We start from the raw sequence: 20,681 nt of genomic DNA, 5'->3' as shown, positions 1-20,681 counted from the left end.
GGTCTGCCTTGGGAAATGGCTTTGGAGAAGTGGAGGCCACACTCTTCTCTGGGCTCTGCTTTTATCCAAAACCAAATGAAATGAGTCATTAGACATCCCTCCTATCTCAGAATCTTACATTTTTAGTGTGAGAATGATAGAAAAAAAAGGAAGAAAAAAATGAAGAGGAAAAACAGAGATGAGAAAAACACCACGTACTCCCAGCAGAAGTCCGAGGGGTCCCCCACCCCTTCGCTGAGCCACCCTGGGCATCAGGAACCAGGCCCTGCAGGAGGGCGGTCAGGGCAATAGCACTCACTGGACCTTTGCTGTCTTCTGCCTGTCCCAACTACAGAATTCCACCGCTCTGTCACCTTGACTGGCAGGCGTTTATCGGACTGCCAAGTGCCCTTTTGCTTGGTGTCTCTTCTTGCTATGAGGACCTTCCTTTGCTGATGTCTTCACAATAGAAAGGTCTAGATCTATGTGCAGTCAATGTGGAGGGAAATGCTATTCCAATAACAAAGGCCCGGAAGTCCACTGGAGCTTGATTTCAACCCCCTTCCTCTTGCTTTCCACAGCTAGCAGGCCCCGAGACACTGAAAAGCAACAGCATGTTTCCAGCCTCACCCCCTTCTGTCGCACAGCCAATGCTGTCACAGCCAACGCTGTCAGGAATGGCTCCTTCAGTCACAGGTGCTCCAGCAGGAAACACTGAGTGTCCAGGACATTTCTCCCCAGGCCCGATTGGAAAAGGGACCATATTTTGGTCCACACACACACACACAATAGAAAGATATTTTTTCTTTCTAATAGAGATAGTTAAAGATATCTTTTCTAAAATGAAGACTTTCAAAGGTAAGAGTTGTCCTATAATGTATAGAAATTACCCTTTAACTTAATTCAAAACTATCTGCTAGAAACTGTGCACGATGTTTCACAAGTGTCATGACAATGCTGCGACACAGAGACTCCGGTCTGTGCCCTGGCTGATGAGTAGACAGAGGTCCCAAAGGTAAGTCACACAGTATCTGAACTCAGAAAGACGCTCTCGGCCTTTACGCCAGTTGCTATGTTATTTTTATTTTCCATCAAAACCCCAGGCCACCTAAGTCCTCAGAAATTCCTCCTTGAATGAAAAGTATATTATTCAAGAATCAGAGAAAAAGAACCTGTAGGACCCCTAGAGACAGGCAAACAATTTGTAGGCATCTAAAAAGTATACTTGACTGTTCATCGCAAAAAGACTCTCATAATGGGGGAAAAGCAGTATTGTACGGAAATATTTCTCTAAATTATTTGTGTTAGATGTCATGGGGAGGGCCGGGGAGGGTGGTATTGAGGGAGTTCTCATACTTGAGAGAAGTGACCTACTTCCTGTCTGATGGGCAAACAAACCCACATGACATCAGGAAGAAGAAACAACAACAAAAACTACAGCAAACAGAGCAAACAGGGCAAACAGGGTGATTCTGGGAAAGCCGGTTGTGCATACTTTTCCTCCACTTCCTGTCAAGCTGTGCAACTTTAGACAGATCATCCGGCAACATCTACTGTATCAGTAAATAATAATCATAAAATCTTCCTGTCCTAGTTTGGTTTGTGAAAAGATGCAAATAAGATTATAAATATATTTTTAAAATATATATTATATATACAACTTCAAAGGCAATCCACATACGGTATAAGGATTTTACTCAACGTAGAGTTTCATCTAATACAACTGCTTTTGGCTGCTATGTCCATGAGGACGAGGTTAGAGTGTGCGCCCATCATGGGCCACTGAGTGCTGTAAAACGGCCAATGTCGTCAGAGCATCTCTGGTTGGCGCACGACCTGATCTCTGACGCCCTGGGAACACAAGAGCAATAACCTGGTCCTCATTCCCATCGCTCCCATTGACTTCTTTTTCTTGATTTTCTGTGACAATGAAGTTTAAATTTCCTAAAAAGGGAGCACCCGATGTAACTGTTGTTGGTAAGCAATATACTCTAATTGCATAATACTAAAAGGAGCTGAGAGAGCACAGGGAACAGCTTGTGTAGCCAACTCCAGGATAATTAGTGTGAACCACTGGGGTAACCCTGGGTTTTCTTTTGGCATAAAGAATATTGAGTTGGGACTTCAGGACCAATGTACTCAGTTCCTTTCATCATTCTCTCCCTATTATCAGCTTTATTTTTATCTTTTCCTAACTCATCCTTGCCTTTTCATCCTTTTTTTCATCTTCATTTTAGTTTATCCTAGTTTTCCTGTCCTTTAAAAAAAAAAAAACAAATTTATTGGAGTAACACTGGTTGATAACATCACATAATTTTCAGGCATACAACATGGTAATTCGACCTCCATGGACTCTATTGCAAGCTCACCACCTGAAACTTGTTTCCCTTCGGCCCCATTTTTCATTACTAGTCGTTTCTCTCTCTCAAGTCCCTTCCTGTATTGCTGTTCTTCAGCTCTCAGAGTCTTCCTTCTCCACTATCTCTTAAATGTTCCTTTGGATGTGGGCCATCTTTTTTCTTAAGCTTTTCCTTGTAATCCTTCTCTTTAGGAATGCCCCATGTAGTTGTCTGCTTTAAGGATGCTTTGAAAACCTCTGAAATTACTCCAGGGAATATGCTGTCTGTAGAGAACTGCTCCGTCCATGGCACATGGCAACGTCCCTTCCCTCACCTGGACTTGGATGGGCTCCATCCAGTGCTCCAGCCTGTCGGCAGTGACATTCTCAGGCAGGACCACAGGATCCTTCGGGGGTACCATACATGACGGGGAGCACACTGCACCTGATGGAACACAAATATACAGCAGACACTTGAGCATCCCAGATCCCAGTCTTTTTCATCCTGTAATCAATAGTTTTGATTTTTCAAGAGGAATATCTTTCTATGTTAGGGGTCACCATCATCATGGTTATAGGCAGGGCTGATATGCACCTGTAAAGATCCTTTCCATACTAATTAGCAAAGAGCCTCTGCCTCCAAGTTGACGTCTCATGTCCCAAGTGACCCCTCCTCTTTCTGGCCTGGGACTCCTTTGTAATCTCTGAGTCTCGGTATGATCCAACAATTAAAGGATTGAGTTCTGATCCAGGAGGCCTCCAAGACCCCACTCCAGGACTCTGCATAGCCAAAGTCTATCTTGATTGATTGTGCTTTTCAAGTACATTTAATATCATTCCTGTTAGTAGGATTATCTAAAGATTATAACTGTAGCATCTATTACCTAAGAACTTTATTAGCTGGGGTAAAAAAAAAAAATGGCCCAGAGATTATAAAAGCAGATTTATAATGTCTACACTGAAAAGCATTATTCTGGCAGCCAAAATACTATGTAATTAAAAGAGGAAAGAATGAGAAACCAGAAGCAGAGATTTGGGTCACACGTTGGTCTCTTGAAGGAAAATCTTCCTCCATTCTTTAGTAGATGGAGTCCAGTGTCTTCCAAACCTCTGTTCAGAGAAGGCCTACTGCAGGCTTTCTATTTCCTCATCTATGGAGCTGATGAACTCCAAGTTTCTTCCCAGCTCTCACTATCTCTATTCTGATGTTTTCTGCTAACTTGTATAATAACTCACAGAGCTCCATGACTTTAAAGGACTCCATACATGTGAGTGCATGACAGTTTAATGTTGCAATCAGAGGGTAGAGACATGAGAATTTGCTCATGAAACCACTTGAGGGCATTTCCAAGCACCCTACTGCCCAGGCCTGACCTCAAGATATCTCAGTTGAAGACTGTAAAGAACCATCTCAGAAACTAACAAGCTTTCTCATTAACTCATACTATACCCACTGGCATCATACAAGTTACAGTGACTTAAAAAACACTGCTTGCTTGTAGAGTTCAGGACTTAGGGTTAATCTCCCAAGGTTTTCCACCAACAGCATCACTTTCCCATGATGCTTGGGTCCAGCCAGGGCCAACTTGAGTTGACATCACTGTGAGTCAGCTCTGGCCACTGAGACCTCTCATTGCAATTACTCAATCTAGAAGTTGCTCAGGAGCTCTGGAGCCCAGCCCTCTGCAGAGAAAGAATCCTGAAGAGCCACACAAGCAAATGCAATCTCAAATCGCCCCTCTCTGGAGCCCCCTCTGCAGCCACACCCCACAGGGGGGACGGAGGAGGAGCCCAACCCATGTCCCACGGCATGTGCAATGAAGCGGGTGACATGACCAGACACTGGGCAAATGGCTCAGCAGCCACGCCAACGTTACACACATGTCAACGAGTAAAAGGGATGAATTTGCCATACATTTCGATTTTACTGAAACAGCTCAGAGTCAGCTTGCTTTTCCGTCCGCTCCTTGGGGCGAACATAGGCTCCAAGACCCAGCCGAGCCTAGTAAAAGTGTCACGTGGGAGAAGTAGGCCCCTCTCCTGGACTTACCAATGCCGTGCCCCTGTTCGCACTTGTACTCCACCGAGTTCAGCTCTGAGGGGGGCGGCGGGCACTCGCCCTGCACCTGCGCGCACAGCCGGAACTCCTCGCTCCACAGGCCCTCCTCAGTGCAGAGGATGGGCAGCTGTAGAATATGAAGGTAAAGAACATTTCGTTATCGCTCTGCTAGCTTCAGTTAGACCGGGGGAGAGTGGCCTGACCACATGGCAGTGTTCCCCAACTTCTAGAACTCAGACTAAAAGACATTACTGAAATCATAAATCACGTTGCTACTGACCTAAAAGCATCAGGATGATTTTTTAATTTTGCTGTTTTGATATGAAGGAATCATAAAGGACTTTGTCATTCATGAAATGTATTCACAAGGCGCTTTCCTTTGGCTAGAAAAACAGGATGAGCTATCAACGATGGCCTATGTATCCTGGGACAGTTTGGAAATTTTTCCCACATGGTGCTATTTTGCATTGATTCATCCATACTGTCACACAAATACTGTTTGTGGCAAAAGTTAGACTTTTCTCAAGATGAGTTTGACCCAGTAAAACCAATTCATAATATTTTGGAAGGTACTTTTCACCTTTCTGCCTGAATGGATACAATATAGTTGCTTTTGAAGTCACCAAAATCCTATTGCCTTTCTCCACAAGTGTGCTGGCTTGTGTAACTCTTGGCTTCACACCCTCAACTACACAAAGTATCTTACAGGCAGAACACACAGAATAACACTAGCTCACAAAACCCAAGGCAGGGAGATGCTGGAATTACAGGGAACTAGCCCTCCGACTGGCCAGCTTCGCGAGCCCTCAAACAATCTGCGCAAACAGATGTGCTGGGTTTCTTGTCGTAGTGATGGCGTATTCTCTCCACATCTTTCCTGCCAAGCTTATCCTGGAGTGCTGGATGCTGAGCTAAGGGCGCGGGTCCAGGGTGCAGTCAAGGTCACTGACCTTGACCTAGGAGGTCTGTGTAACTTCCTGTCTCATGCTTGTGTGTGGCACTTGTAAAGATTCTAAAATAAAACTGATCTTAGTCATGAAACCATAAGTCTGTGTGGTTTTCACTTCGGACCCGTTCTGCCAAAATCCTCGAGAGAATAACAGGCAAACAGCACTCGCAGCTTTGCCTTTGTTGAGGAAGTCACGAGCCTCTCAGGACCCTGCTCTATGGGAGAACATAATACCGTTATTCCTAACCATGTTGGGTACGTGGGAGGAAATCACATTGCCAAATCAGAACCCCAGCGTGTTCTGGAATTCACCCTGGCACCCTAACCATCAGGTTTTTCTTCTTATCCAAGAGGAAGTTCTAAAGTAATATTCCAAAAACATGGTAGCTTCCGAGTTCCCGATCAAATAACATTAATATCCCAGTTAGAATTCCAACTCAGCAGGGCCCTGCCTTTTGGGATTAAGTTGTACCCTTTCTCCTTGACATTCTTGGACGGCTGATCGGGCTCCGGTCATACTTACCCTTTCGCTTTCCTGGCTGCAGCTGAGCACACACTGGCTGCCGAGCTCGAAGCCGTTGGTACATGTGTACATGCCTTCGAAGACGGGAGAGGGGGGCTCGCACACCACGGGCACGCAGCCGCCTTGCTCCCAGGTCCCGTCCTCCAGGCACTGGATCTTCAGGAACTTGCTGGTAAGACATAAAGCACAACAGCCCATCAGACTCCCGCAAGGAGGTCACGGAAGAAGACTGGATCCTTAGTAACATGGGAGAAAAGTTGGCAAATAGGCAGGGCGGTTGGTTCCTGCTGGCCAAATGTCCTGTCTCTCCAGTCTACTTTCTAAGTCATGGAAGTGAAAATAGCAATGTACACTGAATGGTGACAGTGGTAGCAAGTGGATGGTAACCTTTGATACAATGCTCTCAAAGGAGATCGGTCAGTCTCAGGGCAGGGTCTCGATATTTACAGCTGGGTTCCCTCTAAGCCTGTCACCATGGAGCAGTCTGGCACCTAAGTGCACTGGGAGATGCCAGGGAGGGTGGAAGACAGAGGAAGTTATCACCCACTCAGGGGACCACCTAGAAGGGATCTGAGGGTCATCAGTGTTAATATGGTGATATAATTCAAGTTGCCAATATTTAAACGTTCTCTAGAAAGGAGGGCGGGGAAAGCAACTGAATGAATCTTTTTTCTTAGTTTTTTTTTCCATTTTAATTGATTTGAGAGAGTGGGGAAGGGATAGAGAGAGAGAGAGAGAGAGAGAGAGAGAAGCATCGATCTCTACGTGCCCTGACCGGGGTTCGAACTGGCAACCTAAAATAGAGGCTCTCAACCCTGAACTTCTGAAGGGCAAGAAGAGTCTTGCTGGAGATGACCATGGTCATTTTGATTGTTTACATGTTGATTTTTTCCTGTGGAAAGTGTTCGTGGCTTTTAGCAAATTCTCAAAAGTAGACATGACTCAACACTGTCCTGGAAGACTTGGCCCTTCCTACTTATGCATAGACATGGTCTCCAACCCACAAGATGCAATGGAGGTAGATGGTAATCACCAGAATTAGGTCTTGTGACTGAGAATTCCATCCAACCCTCCTCTTCTGACTCACTGCCAACTGGAAGGTGCTTTCATTTTGCTGTTTCAATGAAGACACTTCATAGCATTCTAAACATTCCTGGGTACGATAAACTTGTCATTCTAACACAGAATTAATTCTCTGGCCATTGACTCAACCACATGGTGGTCTTAGATGGCTGTTTTCCAGTGTCATGATGCTCTTTGTAAGTTCAAATACGCCCATCATTCACACACTTTTATGTACCGTTGTACAATGCCTCCTGTGTACATCCCCAGTATTCTAACTTTACACTAGTATAACATTTATCACATTGTTTTATAAACACGTACATCTGTCTTTCCCACTAGGTTGGAAGCTTCCTGAGGGCATAGATTCTTATTCTTGTTTTCTTTTTCTAATTCACAGGAACCAAATATATTTGGCTTATATTAGGCATTGATTAAATATTTGCCAAATTGAATCATTTAACCCACATTTCCAATGTGTTAGGCACACTGTAGAGCACATTGCATATTTTAACAAACTGAATCATCAGAATATTCCTAGTAAGTGTTATTGTTAGTCCCATTCTACCAAGGAACATACTTAGAGATGTTAAGTAATTTATTTAAGATCTTATAGCACAGAATGTATCTGATTGCAAATAACTTAAATAAATTTTAATAATTTAATATATTTCAACACTATTCACTTAGAAATAAGTGGAGGGTTCCATCTAGTATTAAATGGTAGTTATTCATACCTTTACTGCTATTTTAGGATAGAAATCTGATTTTATGACTGGCATTCTTTAGCACCATAGTTTATGTGTACATATATCCAGTACCTGTTAATAACAAATACTATTTTGGAGCTATATTTCAGGCATCTGGCAAGACACCTACATATATTATTTCACTGACTCTCCCAAACAGCAGTTAAAGGTAAATATTATTATCCACATTTCAGAGAAGGAAACTGTGCCTCAGAGAGATTTAAAGCTAGCTCAAGGATCCACAGGGTCAGGTTCAACTGCCCCGTACACGCTCTACAGTCTGCTTTGAATATTAATAGCGTCTCTAGCCTACTGAGCATCCCAGACATCCTTGGTCTTGATGCCACGTTTATCAGTGTGGCGAAAACAAAGATTCCTTTAAAACTTTTATACTGAGTAACACATTTCATATGCAACATTACACAAATCTTAGTAGACAGCTCAAGGAATTCTCCATGTGAACACAACTAAGTCATGGCCACTCAGATCAAGACACAGAGCATTTCCAGTACCCCGTCCAGTGCTCCCGTGGTGTCCTTCCTAGGTAACCCGCTCAGCCCCTGAAACACACACTTTTCTTTCTTTCTTTCTTTCTTTCTTTCTTTCTTTCTTTCTTTCTTTCTTTCTTTCTTTCTCTTTCTTTCTTTCTTTCTATTTATTTTTTCTTTTTTGTATTTTTCTGAAGCTGGAAACGGGGAGAGACAGTCAGACTCCCACATGTGCCCGACCGGGATCCACCCGGCACGCCCACCAGGGGGCGACGCTCTGCCCACCAGGGAACGATGCTCTGCCCCTCCATGGCGTCACTCTGTTGCCACCAGAGCCACTCCAGCACCTGGGGCAGAGGCCAAGGAGCCATCCCCAGCGCCCAGGCCATCTTTGCTCCAATGGAGCCTTGGCTGTGGGAGGGGAAGAGAGAGACAGAGAGGAAGGAGAGGGGGAGGGGTGGAGAAGCAGATGGGTGCTTCTCCTATCTTCCCTGGCCGGGAATCGAACCCGGGACTTCTGCACACCAGGCCGACACTCTACCACTGAGCCAACCGGCCAGGGCCACTATTCTGACTTTCATCAGCACAGATAGATCAGTTTTGCCTGTTCTTGACATTGAGATCAATGAAATCACATACTACGTACTCTTTGGTATATACACGGCTTCTTTCCCTAATGGAAGACACCATCTTAAAATCTCTTCCCCATAGTATTTTCAGTGAAGGGTTTGCTGTTGTTTTTACTATAAGGAAGTTTCTTTTTGTCCCTCTCCTGACTTGATACCTTATTCTTCTTTCCGCTACAGAGTTTCGATCCTCCCAGGGGTTCTCTTCTTCCCATTACCTCCCCCAGATGAAACCCCTCCCCTACCTCTGCTGAACTGACTTCGCCCCGCTGGAGAGAGCAGGGGATCCCCCTGACACCAGGAGAGAAGCATGGCTGTAAAACCGTGCGTGTCAGCAGGGCCAGAGAGGAAAACCCTTGCTTGGCCAGGATGATCATATATACTTTGTGTGGTATTTCTCTCTTTGAGTTGGTTGGAAGACTTCAACGAGGGAGACAGTCCCCACCCCTTCCCTTGCCCAGAGTAAAGAGCCATTCTGCAGTGTCTACTGCATCTAGTCCTCAGTAGCTTAATAACCTCGGGGAGGAGGAGAGATCATCAAACTAGGGCAGTGAAGAGGGAGCTGGGTGTTGTGGATGGTACCCAGACTTCAGGACAGGTCCTGCAATGCAGATGACCAGAATATCAGTGAAATAGAGAAAAAGGAAAGCTGACAGGTGGAAAGGGAAGCAGCCTAATGTGACTGTGTCCCTGGTACTGATCTAGACCATCCTGAATGACAGTCCTCCACTCCAGCCCAGACAGAACCACCAGCACTGCTAAATTGCATGCCAGCTTCTTCTTAACAAACTGCAGCCCTGGTTTCTCGCTGGAGAATGGGTCGACTTCAGTATGGCTAGAGAACTGAGGAGTCCAAGTAAACTTTGAGTGTATTTACTATAAACACTAATTACAAAGCTAGACAATGTTTTCATGGGATGAAAACAAATTTCTATTTGAGTGTACTTGGAGACTACAATGTGTCCCTTAATTGGCAAATCATAAATAGCACATGTCTACAGATATCCACAGACATACGTACACAGGTTCAGCACCACTTCATTTATGACCTAGAGCTCAACAATTAGGGCAAGTATTTTACTGATTTTCTTAAAATCACAAATCTAGGACACTTTAGGAGTTTTAGCATTTGCCTTAACTGCACATTTCATTTTTTTAGCCTTTCCTTTTCTTCCCTTCCTATAGTAGGATAAAATCAGGTGAGCCTCAGAGATTCAAGCTATGGTTCAAACAGCTGAGAAGAGCTGACAGCTCTAGGTAACGTCTCCAGGACATGGCCATCCCCGTATCTCAGCAGCCTGATCTGCCCGCCACCCTCACTTCTGACTGCATCCAGCTCTATCCTGCCGACTAATTTCATTTCCACGTCTCTTCACCCACGCCCCCCTTTCTCTGTTTCATGGTCCGCTGGCAGCCTCTGTAGTCTTTGGACAAACTCAGTGAGCTGACAGAAGGATGAAATGAAGCATTCACAGAAGGTTCTGATCAAGGGAAGAAAGTGCACATGTTTAAAAATTTCATGATCTTTCTATTTTGATGTGTGCGTGCATTTTTTTTTACAGGTGGGGGAAGTGCATGCCCCCACCGACCTGGTAACTGAAGACCTGCGCCTCCCACGCAGAGTGGTGACTTCACACTTACTGGTTTCTATGCTGTTTTTCTGGGGCAAAGGACGCAACCACTGTGGGAAGACAATAGCCCCTGATAAAAAATGCAGCTTGAATAACTTCCTGTTCAAGAAGGTCACTTGTTAAACACACCAGAAGCGACTGAGCTGGCTGAAATGCAGCTACTGATGACCTAAAGCTTAATGGCACTAAAAATTGTGCTTGGTTCTTTACCTCTATTGTCTCACTACATCTTCACAGAAACCCACAAGTAGCCCTATCTCCTGTTATCTTCGTTGTATAAATAAGAACAGGGATGGTCAAGGCACAGCAGTAACTTGCCCGAGGTCCAAGAGCTAAGGAACAAATAGCAGAACTGGGGCTCCAACTTAGGTCTTGCTGATCCTAGAATCTGTGTGATTAAACACTAAGCCAAGAGAATTCTGGGTCTAAGGGTAGCTTTCCCAGCAACTTGACTAAATCATCTTCTTAGAAAGTTTTGGGAAAGTTTGAACTTGAGTTAAACTCGATTCTAGAAATCGTTAAAAAGTTTCCTGACTTCTATCTTCAGGGAAGACCTAGATTCTCGGATGTGAGTAGAGAACAACTGACCAAAACCCATTGAGAGGAAGAGTATAAAACCTTGGCCATCCATTCAGACCAGAAGTTTTCCCATGTAACCTTAACTATCGCCCACTAAGATCTTGCCTGTATAGCAGGCGTCCCCAAACTGCGGCCCCCTGAGGCCATTTATCTGGTCCCGCGCAGCACTTCGGGAAGGGGCACCTCTTTCATTGGTGGTCAGTGAGAGGAGCACTGTATGTGGCGGCCCTCCAACAGTCTGAGGAACAGTGAACTGGCCCCCTGTGTAAAAAGTTTGGGGACCCTTGCTGTACAGTATTTGTCTTTATAATAAATCACTATTTCTCTTTGATCCTCTGGTGGTCAGGAATTATTATATATCACTTCTCTCAATGTTTTTACACCCAAGTGTTAACTCTTCTCATTGATTCTATTGAGACAGAACATGAAACACAGGCTTTTACAACTGCCAAGTCATTTGAGATATGTTCTCATTTTACAGATGTGGCACAAAAGGCCCATAAAAATGAAGTAATTTAATCAAGCTTGAAAATCTTATTAGCCAAGGTCATGGGCTTTGGGGTCATAACAGTTCTAATAGCATATACTGGTAATATTCTGAGTCTTAGTTTCCTAATCTGTTATAGGGGATAACATACTGAAATGAGTTACTATTCTATCACATCAAGTTATAGATTACAATATTATATTATACTATATACTGCTATTTTATTACATAGTAGAGTTTGTCAGTGCCATGAGAAGCACAAATAACGCATAGGAGGAACCAACATCACCGTCATCACCATTACCCAACAGAACAGAGCCCAGACCTTGTGCTTTAACTCTCTGCCACTCACATGGCTTGTGTATGAGCAGATGGGTCAAGTCCACACATCTAGTCCCAGGGATACCCCAGGCCCGCCCCCATGTCAGAGCAGACCAACCTCAATGAGGAGATTTACCAACCAAATGTTTGGTAAACAGTAAATAGTAAAAACTGAGGCTTATTTATTGCATTCCTGACCTGGGTTTGTGTTTCGAGGACTGAAATAAAGTTACGCACTTTGGGAAAGCTGGTCCCATGGACAACCCTCCAAAAAGGATGGCTGTTCACAATGATTCTCTAGAAGATCTGAGTTCGACTGAGCACCTTTCGGATGCCATCTTGACAAATGGCTTATAGAACGAGAGCCGATCTAAGTAAAGTTAGAAGGTTGTGAAATAATTTAGATATCGAATTAATTATGGGCCCTAATGAGGTTAACCTAATCTTCCCACACAAAGATAATAACACCTCGTGAGAAAAAGGTACCTATCAGTGTGAAAGATTAGCAGGAAGATAATAGGATCTTTTCTGATAGAATTTAAGTTAGACACATTTGTTTTAGCTTCCTAGGAAGTCAGGTTAATAAAGCAAAGGGGTGATTAATGATGATGTGTATTAGAATTAAACTGCATGGAAGAAGAGGAAAGAGCCTGAAGGAGAGTATGTGTGCGTGTGACAGACTATGAGCAAGAAAGCACTCTGGAAACTGCCTGATCTTCACAGTGTCTTCAGAATTACAATTCTGCCCCCCCCATTATCTCCAAAAATAAATAAGCCTCAAAGAAACATGCAAACATCTGGCATGCAACAATGCCACTACACTCATTTTGAAAAGAGACAGACATCACTCTGAATTTTTTTATTTTCAGGAAAGTCAGTATCCCGCGACTGATCCTGTGCTTACAGGAACAAAGGTCCCGCAGGAGGGGTGCTTCTTGATTGGGGCTGCACCCTGCAGTGACTTGGAGAGTGGTGAGGCCTGGAGCCCCTCTCAGAGGCTTAGTTGTAATTGGTGCAGGGTGTGACCTAGACATTAGGATGAGACGTATAAGAACCGCGATTCTGCTGGGCTCTCGGAGAGCTCCAATCCTTCTGCTGTTCCTCTCAACTTGACAGAGTTGCGCTAATCAGGCTTAAATGCCTGCTGAATAAATAAAATTAAAACTGCCTTTGGAGAATGACCCTTCCCTTTGTGTTGCCAAGATGATTACTAGAAGAAAAATTAACATGTAGATCTGAAAATTCCCTTCCACTCCAAAGCACCCAAAATAGAGATCTCTGCCACTTCATAGGAAAAATCCCTTTCCCTCATCATTTTTTAACATCAATATCCTACCATAATTCTTCTTATAAATTCAGTCTTTTCATCCATTCAGAGAACACTTATTGAGTAAATAAGTAAGCAATAAATATAGTAGCCATTGGGCACACGATGCTGAACAAATACCCATTGGCTACTGGAAAATACATACCACTTCCATTCGGTGAGGTGAATGATGTTGTCAGGGAGGTTCTGTGTGCAATGGGAACTGCCCCCTGGGGGCGGGCACTTCCTACAGACTGGGGCAATCTGATAGGCTTCCTAGATAAAGTGACACCTATGCTAAAATTGAGGAGGGCAGGATTAGCTAAGCAAAAGGCTCCAGTCAGGGGGTAGGGGAGCTCAGAGCAGAAGGAGTAGCACACCTGCAGGCCCAGTGGCATGCTGGCCATGGCACAGACAGGGAAGTGAAGGAAGTCCCAGAGCCACCGAGCCTGCCCTATAGAAGATGCTGCATGTGACCCAGGGAGGGAAGTGGCCTCCCATGGCAGAGAGCCAGTGATGAAGCTGGAGCAGTAAGGCTCAGCGAGACCACACAAGACCCGGAAAATATCTTAAGTTTAAGCCTTTGTTTCCTCCTAAATAAAATGGCAGAAGGGTAGGTCACCCAGTTTTATGTAGGTAAATACTGTAATTGGATTTGAGTTTTTGAAAGGTCATTTTTGCTGCAAAGCAGTAAATATATACATACATACACACACATATATAGTTGTGTTTTTTTGTGACAGAGACAGAGAGAGACAGAGAGAAGGACAGATAGGGACAGACAGACAGGAAGGGAGAGAGATGAGAAGCATCCGTTCTTTGTTGCGGCTCCTTAGTTGTTCAGTGATTGCTTTCTCATATGTGCCTTGACTGAGGGGCTACAGCAGAGTGAGTGACCCCTTGCTCAAGCCAGTGACCTTGGGCTCAAGCTGGTTATCTCGAGGTTTTAAACCTGGGTCCTCCATGTCCCAGTCCGACGCTCTATCCACTGTGCCCCACCCCCTGGTCAGGCAGCAGTGAATATATTGAACAGGGGATAACTTGAGTCCAAAAGATCAATTAGGAAGTAACAGGCCTGTTGGAGAGAAGTAGCCACAGGAATAGAGAAACGGGCATATCTAAGGCCAGTAAGATGATGACCCTCCATGGGATTGATGACTGGTTTGACTGAGGGCGAAGGACATTGAAGATCTCAGGTTATGTACAGGTTCTTGGACCAAACCAACCGCATGGGACACAGAAGATGTGCGGATCTGGAAGGGACTGTAGTTTGAGATGCAAGTGGGGTATCCAACGGCTATTTCCAATGGCAGTTGTTCTCGTGGGCCTTATGGCCCTAAAGGGAAGAGAGCAGAGTGGCACAGTGAATTTGGGAATCATTGCCATGCAAATGGTAGTCTAGGCCATGGGGTAAATGAGCCTTGATCCTAATAACCATGTAGAGCAAGGGAGAACGTGAGCTTAGAGAAAGTTCAATGCTGAGGAAATGGGCAGAGTAAGAAAAGCCAGAAAAGCAAATGGAGGAGAGGTGGAGGAGGAGGAGAAGGAGAGCTGGGGACTGAGGTGAAACAGGTCCAGGAAGGAGAGTTGTAAGGAGGGTGTTGCCAATCGCGCTGCAGTCAAGCACCTGGCCCCATTTCTGATGTGTGACTGCTGACAATGTTCAAGCCCCTGGACCCCACCCACTCATCAGCAAGCCGGGCACCTTCTCTGCCGGCACCAGCAGGACCTTCCTGCAAGCCGCACTCTGACCGCCATGAAACCCCAGCCAGTCTGTTCCCCTGAGCTCTCAAGCCACCTGAACAACAACCTGGCAAGCCTCTCTATGCGAGACATGGACCTTTTCATACTCTCTCGGTCTGCATGTGGCACTGTGAGTTTCACATCCAAACCAAATTCTGGGTGGAAGAGTCCCTCCTCTCTCTCAGGGTGACCACGACATAAGCCAAATAGCCCCAGATGACTAACGTGAGGTCCGAGAGTCACTGTCTTTGGCAGCAGGGAGGTCTCTAGCAGGCTATGCTCTAGTGGAGAGAGGGAAGTAAACACTGAGTGTCAAAGTGTGGAGGACAGAGAAGAACATGGCAAGATGGAGACGGTGAACCCAGACAACTCTCCCAACAGGCTTTGCTGCAAAAGAGAGGGAGAAAGGGCATGGCGGCTGGGCAGGCCACGGGGTCAGGAAAGGCTCTGCTTGTCTGAGTGCTAACATGAAAGAGGCTGAGCACGGGTACAGAGTGGCAACCAGGTGAGAGAAAGCGGGAGGGTCCAGGGACAGGAGAGAGGAAGGCAAAGGGACTGTGACAAACTCCCGAGAGGCGACACGACCTCCAGGGCCAGATGGAGGAATTCATTTCAGACAACATGAAGGGAGGACGTTCTCAGGGGCAGATCCGCTTGCACACCCCACCCATGGGCACTCCGGGAGGGGTGTGCTGGAAGGGAAGGAGGAGCTGGCAGGATTGGAGAAGAGCTCTGACCTGGCCTCGGGAAAAGAGACAGCACTTGTCCTCAGCACACAGAAGGAGGTGGGCACGGGTACAAGGGCCACGTGCCCGTCTTCCTACCATCTGGGGGTGCTGGTCTCTTTCCGGCTTGCCTATTTGGAAAAATATGTCTATTTCTTTTTCCCTCTCTGCCACCAAATGGCTATAACCTACTCTTTATAGCTTACTTTATCTTGTTTTTAAGCTGTTTATCCATTTGTCTCATTATAGAGCCTAGAAAATTTAGAGACTATAAACAAGCAGAAAAACTTCTAGTCCCGTTAAACCTACTACCTGAGGTTATGATTAATATCATAATCGTTCCAGCTAAAATGAAAAGTGATGCAAATATGCTTTTAATAAAATAGGGATCGAACCATTTGCACCAATTACTTTCTTGCTTATACCCATTTAGCATTGATCGTCTAGTGAATGTTTTCCCATGTGTTCTATATTCTTCCAACTGTCTTTAACAGTGCTGGGATATGCCATGATATAGCTGTGCCATAGTACGGCTGCACTGAATAATAACCATTGATTTTTTTTTTGCCCCCCTCCCCCAACATCTACTTCTATCTTCCTCCGCAACTTTCCTTGGGGGAAACCGTGGCTTTTGGGTGATGCTAACGCCACTCATGACTTCAAGGTCATGCGTCCTTGACACCAGGACCAAGCCATTGCATTTCCCAGTCCTCAGAGATTAGACTGAGTATGGACAGCACCAACCTCAAATTCCAGGAAGAGGGGCAAGGAGTACAGGGTCAGTAGAAGTGCCAACACATATCCATGTCCCCTTCCACGCTATGCTTCTAGGAGAAGCAGCACACATGAGCCAGGGAGCGTGGAAACTTGTGCTCCCTGAGGCCAAAGCCTTGGTCTTATTCATGTGTGTTCCCACCCAGAGACTGGCTTAGCGCACGCAGGTGGTGACCGCCAGCTGCCGCTGTGCCATCCAGCCATCCCCAAGTTGAATGAGACAAAGCTTGGACAGGTTGGATGGAAAAGTAAAGTCAGAGCCAGCACTTATATTTCTTTTCTCCTGAAACACTGCTCGACAGACTTGAGGAGAAGGAGGAAGGGAATGAACCTGGCCGGTATCTGGGTAGTTGTTTTCTACTTTTGAAAAGAAATTAACAGCCCTTGCCAGATGGCTCCATTGGTTAGAGCAGGGGTCCCCAAACTACGGCCCGCGGGCCGCATGCGGCCCCCTGAGGCCATTTATCTGGCCCCCGCCGCACTTCTGGAAGAAGCACCTCTTTCATTAGTGGTCAGTGAGAGGAGCACATTGACCATCTCATTAGCCAAAAGCAAACCCATAGTTCCCATTGAAATACTGGTCAGTTTGTTGATTTAAATTTACTTGTTCTTTATTTTAAATATTGTATTTGTTCCCGTTTTATTTTTTTACTTTAAAATAAGATATGGCCCTGGCTGGTTGGCTCAGCGGTAGAGCGTCGGCCTAGCGTGCGGAGGACCCGGGTTCGATTCCCGGCCAGGGCACATAGGAGAAGCGCCCATTTGCTTCTCCACCCCTCCGCCGCGCCTTCCTCTCTGTCTCTCTCTTCCCCTCCCGCAGCCAAGGCTCCATTGGAGCAGAGATGGCCCGGGCGCTGGGGATGGCTCTGTGGCCTCTGCCCCAGGCGCTAGAGTGGCTCTGGTCGCAACATGGTGACGCCCAGGATGGGCAGAGCATCGCCCCCTGGTGGACAGAGCGTCGCCCCTGGTGGGCGTGCCAGGTGGATCCCGGTCGGGCGCATGCAGGAGTCTGTCTGACTGTCTCTCCCTGTTTCCAGCTTCAGAAAAATGCAAAAAAAAAAAAAAAAAAAAAAAAAAAAAAAAAAAAAGATATGTGCAGTGTGCATAGGGATTTGTTCATAGTTTTCATAGTTTTTTTTATAGTCTGGCCCTCCAACGGTCTGAGGGACAGTGAACTGGCCCCCTGTGTAAAAAGTTTGGGGACCCCTGGGTTAGAGCATCATCCCAAACACAGAGGTTGCTAGTTCAATCCCTGGTCAGGACACATACAGAAGTGGGTCCATGTTCTTATCTCTCTCTTTGCCCCTCACTAAAATCTAATCAATAATTAAAAAAAAATAAAAGAAATTAAATGAGCCTGACCAGGCAGTGGTGCAATAGATAGAGCATTGGACTGGAACGTGGAGGACCCAGGTTCAAAACTCCAAGGTTGCCGGCTTGAGCACAGGGTCGCTGGCTTGAGCGTGAGATCATAAACATGACCCCATGGTCCCTGGCTTGAGCCCAAAGACCGCTGGCTTGAAGTCCAAGGTTGCTGGCTTGAGCCCAAGGTCACTAGTTAGAGCAAGGGGTCACTCACTCTGCTGCAGTTCCTGGCTCAAGGCACATATGAGAAAGCAATCAATGAACAACTAAAGAGACTAAGGAGCCGCAAGAAAGAACTGATGCTTCTCCTCTCTCTCCCTCCCTGTCTGTCCCTATCTGTCCCTCTCTGTCTTGCTGTCTCTGTCACAAAAATAAAAATAAAAATAAATAAAATGAAAAAAAAGTGAAACCCAGACATGAATTAAATTTCATAGTTTATACAATGTTTTCAGTACATTACCTACTTTCAGCCTCAAAACACCACCATTAGATAGAAATAATTACTACCCCTCCCACTGTGGGCACAAAGGCTGGGACACATGGATACAAAAGACAGGGTTCGGGGTCATGCACACAGTATGGTGCAAATCTGTCCGTCAAGTGGGTTTTTCCAGTGCTTGTAGAACTGTATAAAATCAGCATGTGCCCACTGGGTCTGAATTTAGCTCCCTGCCTGTTTTTCTCATTTTCTTCTCCTCCTGCTTACATGTCCTAGAAAGAAGCTGAGGGCCCCATTTATACAACTCCGGGCTCTTTCCACCAGGCAAGGAACAAGGCTGACATAGTTCGTTGAGTAAACACAAGTGGCAAGTGACAGTGATTTACGCCCGACTTGCAAACGTCTGATTACCAACCCTCCGCCTGCTATGTAAACAGGTATAAACTGAGATTTACACCGGTTTACACAGGGCGGTACATAACTTAGTAATCTCTCCTCTACATGGCGCTTGCAAATGTAAATGTTTAAGCCCAAAGCGATGGCAACGCTGTGATGCAAGCTTCCAGTTTCTCAACTAGAGACGTGTGCCAATGAATGGCCCTCGCGTGCCCCTGCCCAAGGTGGAGGCTCAGGCTCAGGCAGGGGGCCCACAGTGCTGGGGGGAGTCTCACTGGGCTGACAGGGACGGAGCTAGCAGCAATCCCGCCACCCTTCAGTCTCCTGGGTCCCCAGGCTTTGCCCCTCGGTGATCCTTCCCCTGCACTCCTCTGCAGACACCCGAGTGGGGTGCAGGTGTGTAAGCTGGAGGCAGGAAGAGAGGGGAAACGCAGCCTCCAGGCTGGTTGAGAACCCATTCTCACAGGCAGTGCCCAGGGCACGGACTACCTGTTAGCAACTTGCCTATGCAAATTGACCTAGATCCTGAAAACCACATGCAAATGTGTTTCCCCCTGTAGTCAAAAAGCATTGACTACCCCTGCTAGAGTGCACTGAAGCAGAGTGCTGCCTCCTATGAATCTTTCATCAGCATTATTCATGTTCCAACCAGCCAGGCTCTGGCTCAAACTGGGAGGATGGAGATGGGGCTTGCCTCCCCTGCTCCTACCGGTGAGCCTCGGCTTCTTCTAGAGCGGGAGGTCCGGGGTGAAGCCATACTCAATCCACCCACATTCAGAAGGCTGGGTGTGACTAGAGAAGGGTGACTGTGAGCCAGAAAGCGAGTTACCCGGTTTTTCTGCCCTGTCACAGAACTCTAGCTCACAAAGTTTCTGTCTCCTGGAATCACTAGAAATGCCATGGCTGGGGTTCTGCTAGGTTTTTGTTTGTTTGTTTGTTTGTTTGTTTTTAGGTAAGAAGAGGGGAGATAGTGAGGCAGACTCCCACATGTGCCCAGACTGGGATCCACCTGGCAACATTATTTAGGGCCAGTGCTCTAGTGTACTGAGTTATTTTTAGCACCTGAGGCTGCTGCACTTGGACCAACCAAGCTATCCTCAGTGCCCAGGGCCATGCTCAAACCAACTGAGCCACTGGCTGTGGGAGAGGAAGAGGAAGATGGGGGGAGGAAGAGGAGGAGAGAAAGAGGGAGAGAGGGGGGAGGAGAAGCAGATGATCACTTCTCCTGTGTGCCCTGAGCAGGAATCAAACCTGGGATGTCCATACACTGGGCTGACGTTCTATCCACTGAGTCACTGGCCAGGACTTTTTTTTTTTTTTTTAATCTTAATATATCTACTACTATGGTCAGACTTCTAATAAAATTCTGGGTATGAAATGAATTTGATATTTTCCTATATTGACAGATTTGTGGTAAAGAAAGAAGAGCTACACTTTACTGAGTACAAGGAGTTCTTTTTCTAAAAGTTTGTTTGTTTCTTTAGAAAAAGGTTATTTTTCTGAAACCATTTATTGAGCAACTGCACAAGGCAGGCACCGGGCTGGACATATGTTATCGCCTTCAACCCTCAACCCAATACTGGGGCGTGGGCATTATCCTCGACTTACAAAGAAGACCGAGACCTGGAGAGCTCAATGACGTGACTGAGGTTACCCAGCTGTTAAGGAGGGGGGTGACCAGGGTTCAGGCCCCAGCACGACTGTGTCCAGAGCCCTTCCTCATAAATGTGCCGTGAGCTTCTGTCCCTCTGAGCGCCGGGCCTTCAGAGGTCACGCTGGCTTCTGGGTCTTGGAGTGTGGACACCAAAGCCCAGGAAGAAACGAGCAAGAGACCCGTGACTATACAAACAGCTAACACATGTTTCATTTTATACTCTAAAAATCAAGTTGCTGAATCGCATGTGTGAAACCTATGAATGTGATCCGTCCCCATGTCAGCCCTACCAGGTGGGTATTATCACTTGCATCCTCATTTGACGGACGAGAATGACCGAGGCAGAGGGAGCACCTCCCCAGCACTTCACAGCCAATAGGGGTCTGGTCTGGGCACCAGCCCAGGTGGGCTCTCCCAGAGCCACAAGCGTGAGCCCCCGACTGTCCCCACGAGGCTGTTACCACACAAAGAACACCTGGGAAGCTCCA

The 20,681-nt window shown here is 46.1% G+C and overlaps 1 protein-coding gene across 1 annotated transcript in view; it reads right to left on the bottom strand.

The window, feature by feature from the left end:
* The window catches only part of PAPPA2 (pappalysin 2), a 210,646-nt gene that overhangs the window by 39,252 nt on the left and 150,713 nt on the right, over window positions 1-20,681 (bottom strand). The window contains exons 17-19 of the mRNA XM_066261210.1: window positions 5,849-6,017; window positions 4,368-4,503; window positions 2,653-2,762 (exon numbers count right to left, since the gene is read on the bottom strand). Coding sequence (XP_066117307.1) covers window positions 2,653-2,762; window positions 4,368-4,503; window positions 5,849-6,017 — 415 coding nt within the window. The remainder of the gene's footprint in view (window positions 1-2,652; window positions 2,763-4,367; window positions 4,504-5,848; window positions 6,018-20,681) is intronic.

The sequence above is a fragment of the Saccopteryx bilineata genome, chromosome 2 (genome assembly GCF_036850765.1).
Source record: "Saccopteryx bilineata isolate mSacBil1 chromosome 2, mSacBil1_pri_phased_curated, whole genome shotgun sequence".
In the NCBI taxonomy this organism is placed as follows: Eukaryota; Metazoa; Chordata; class Mammalia; order Chiroptera; family Emballonuridae; genus Saccopteryx; species Saccopteryx bilineata.
Note: the sequence above shows the minus strand (reverse complement) of the source record. Positions and strands in the feature narration are given on the sequence as shown.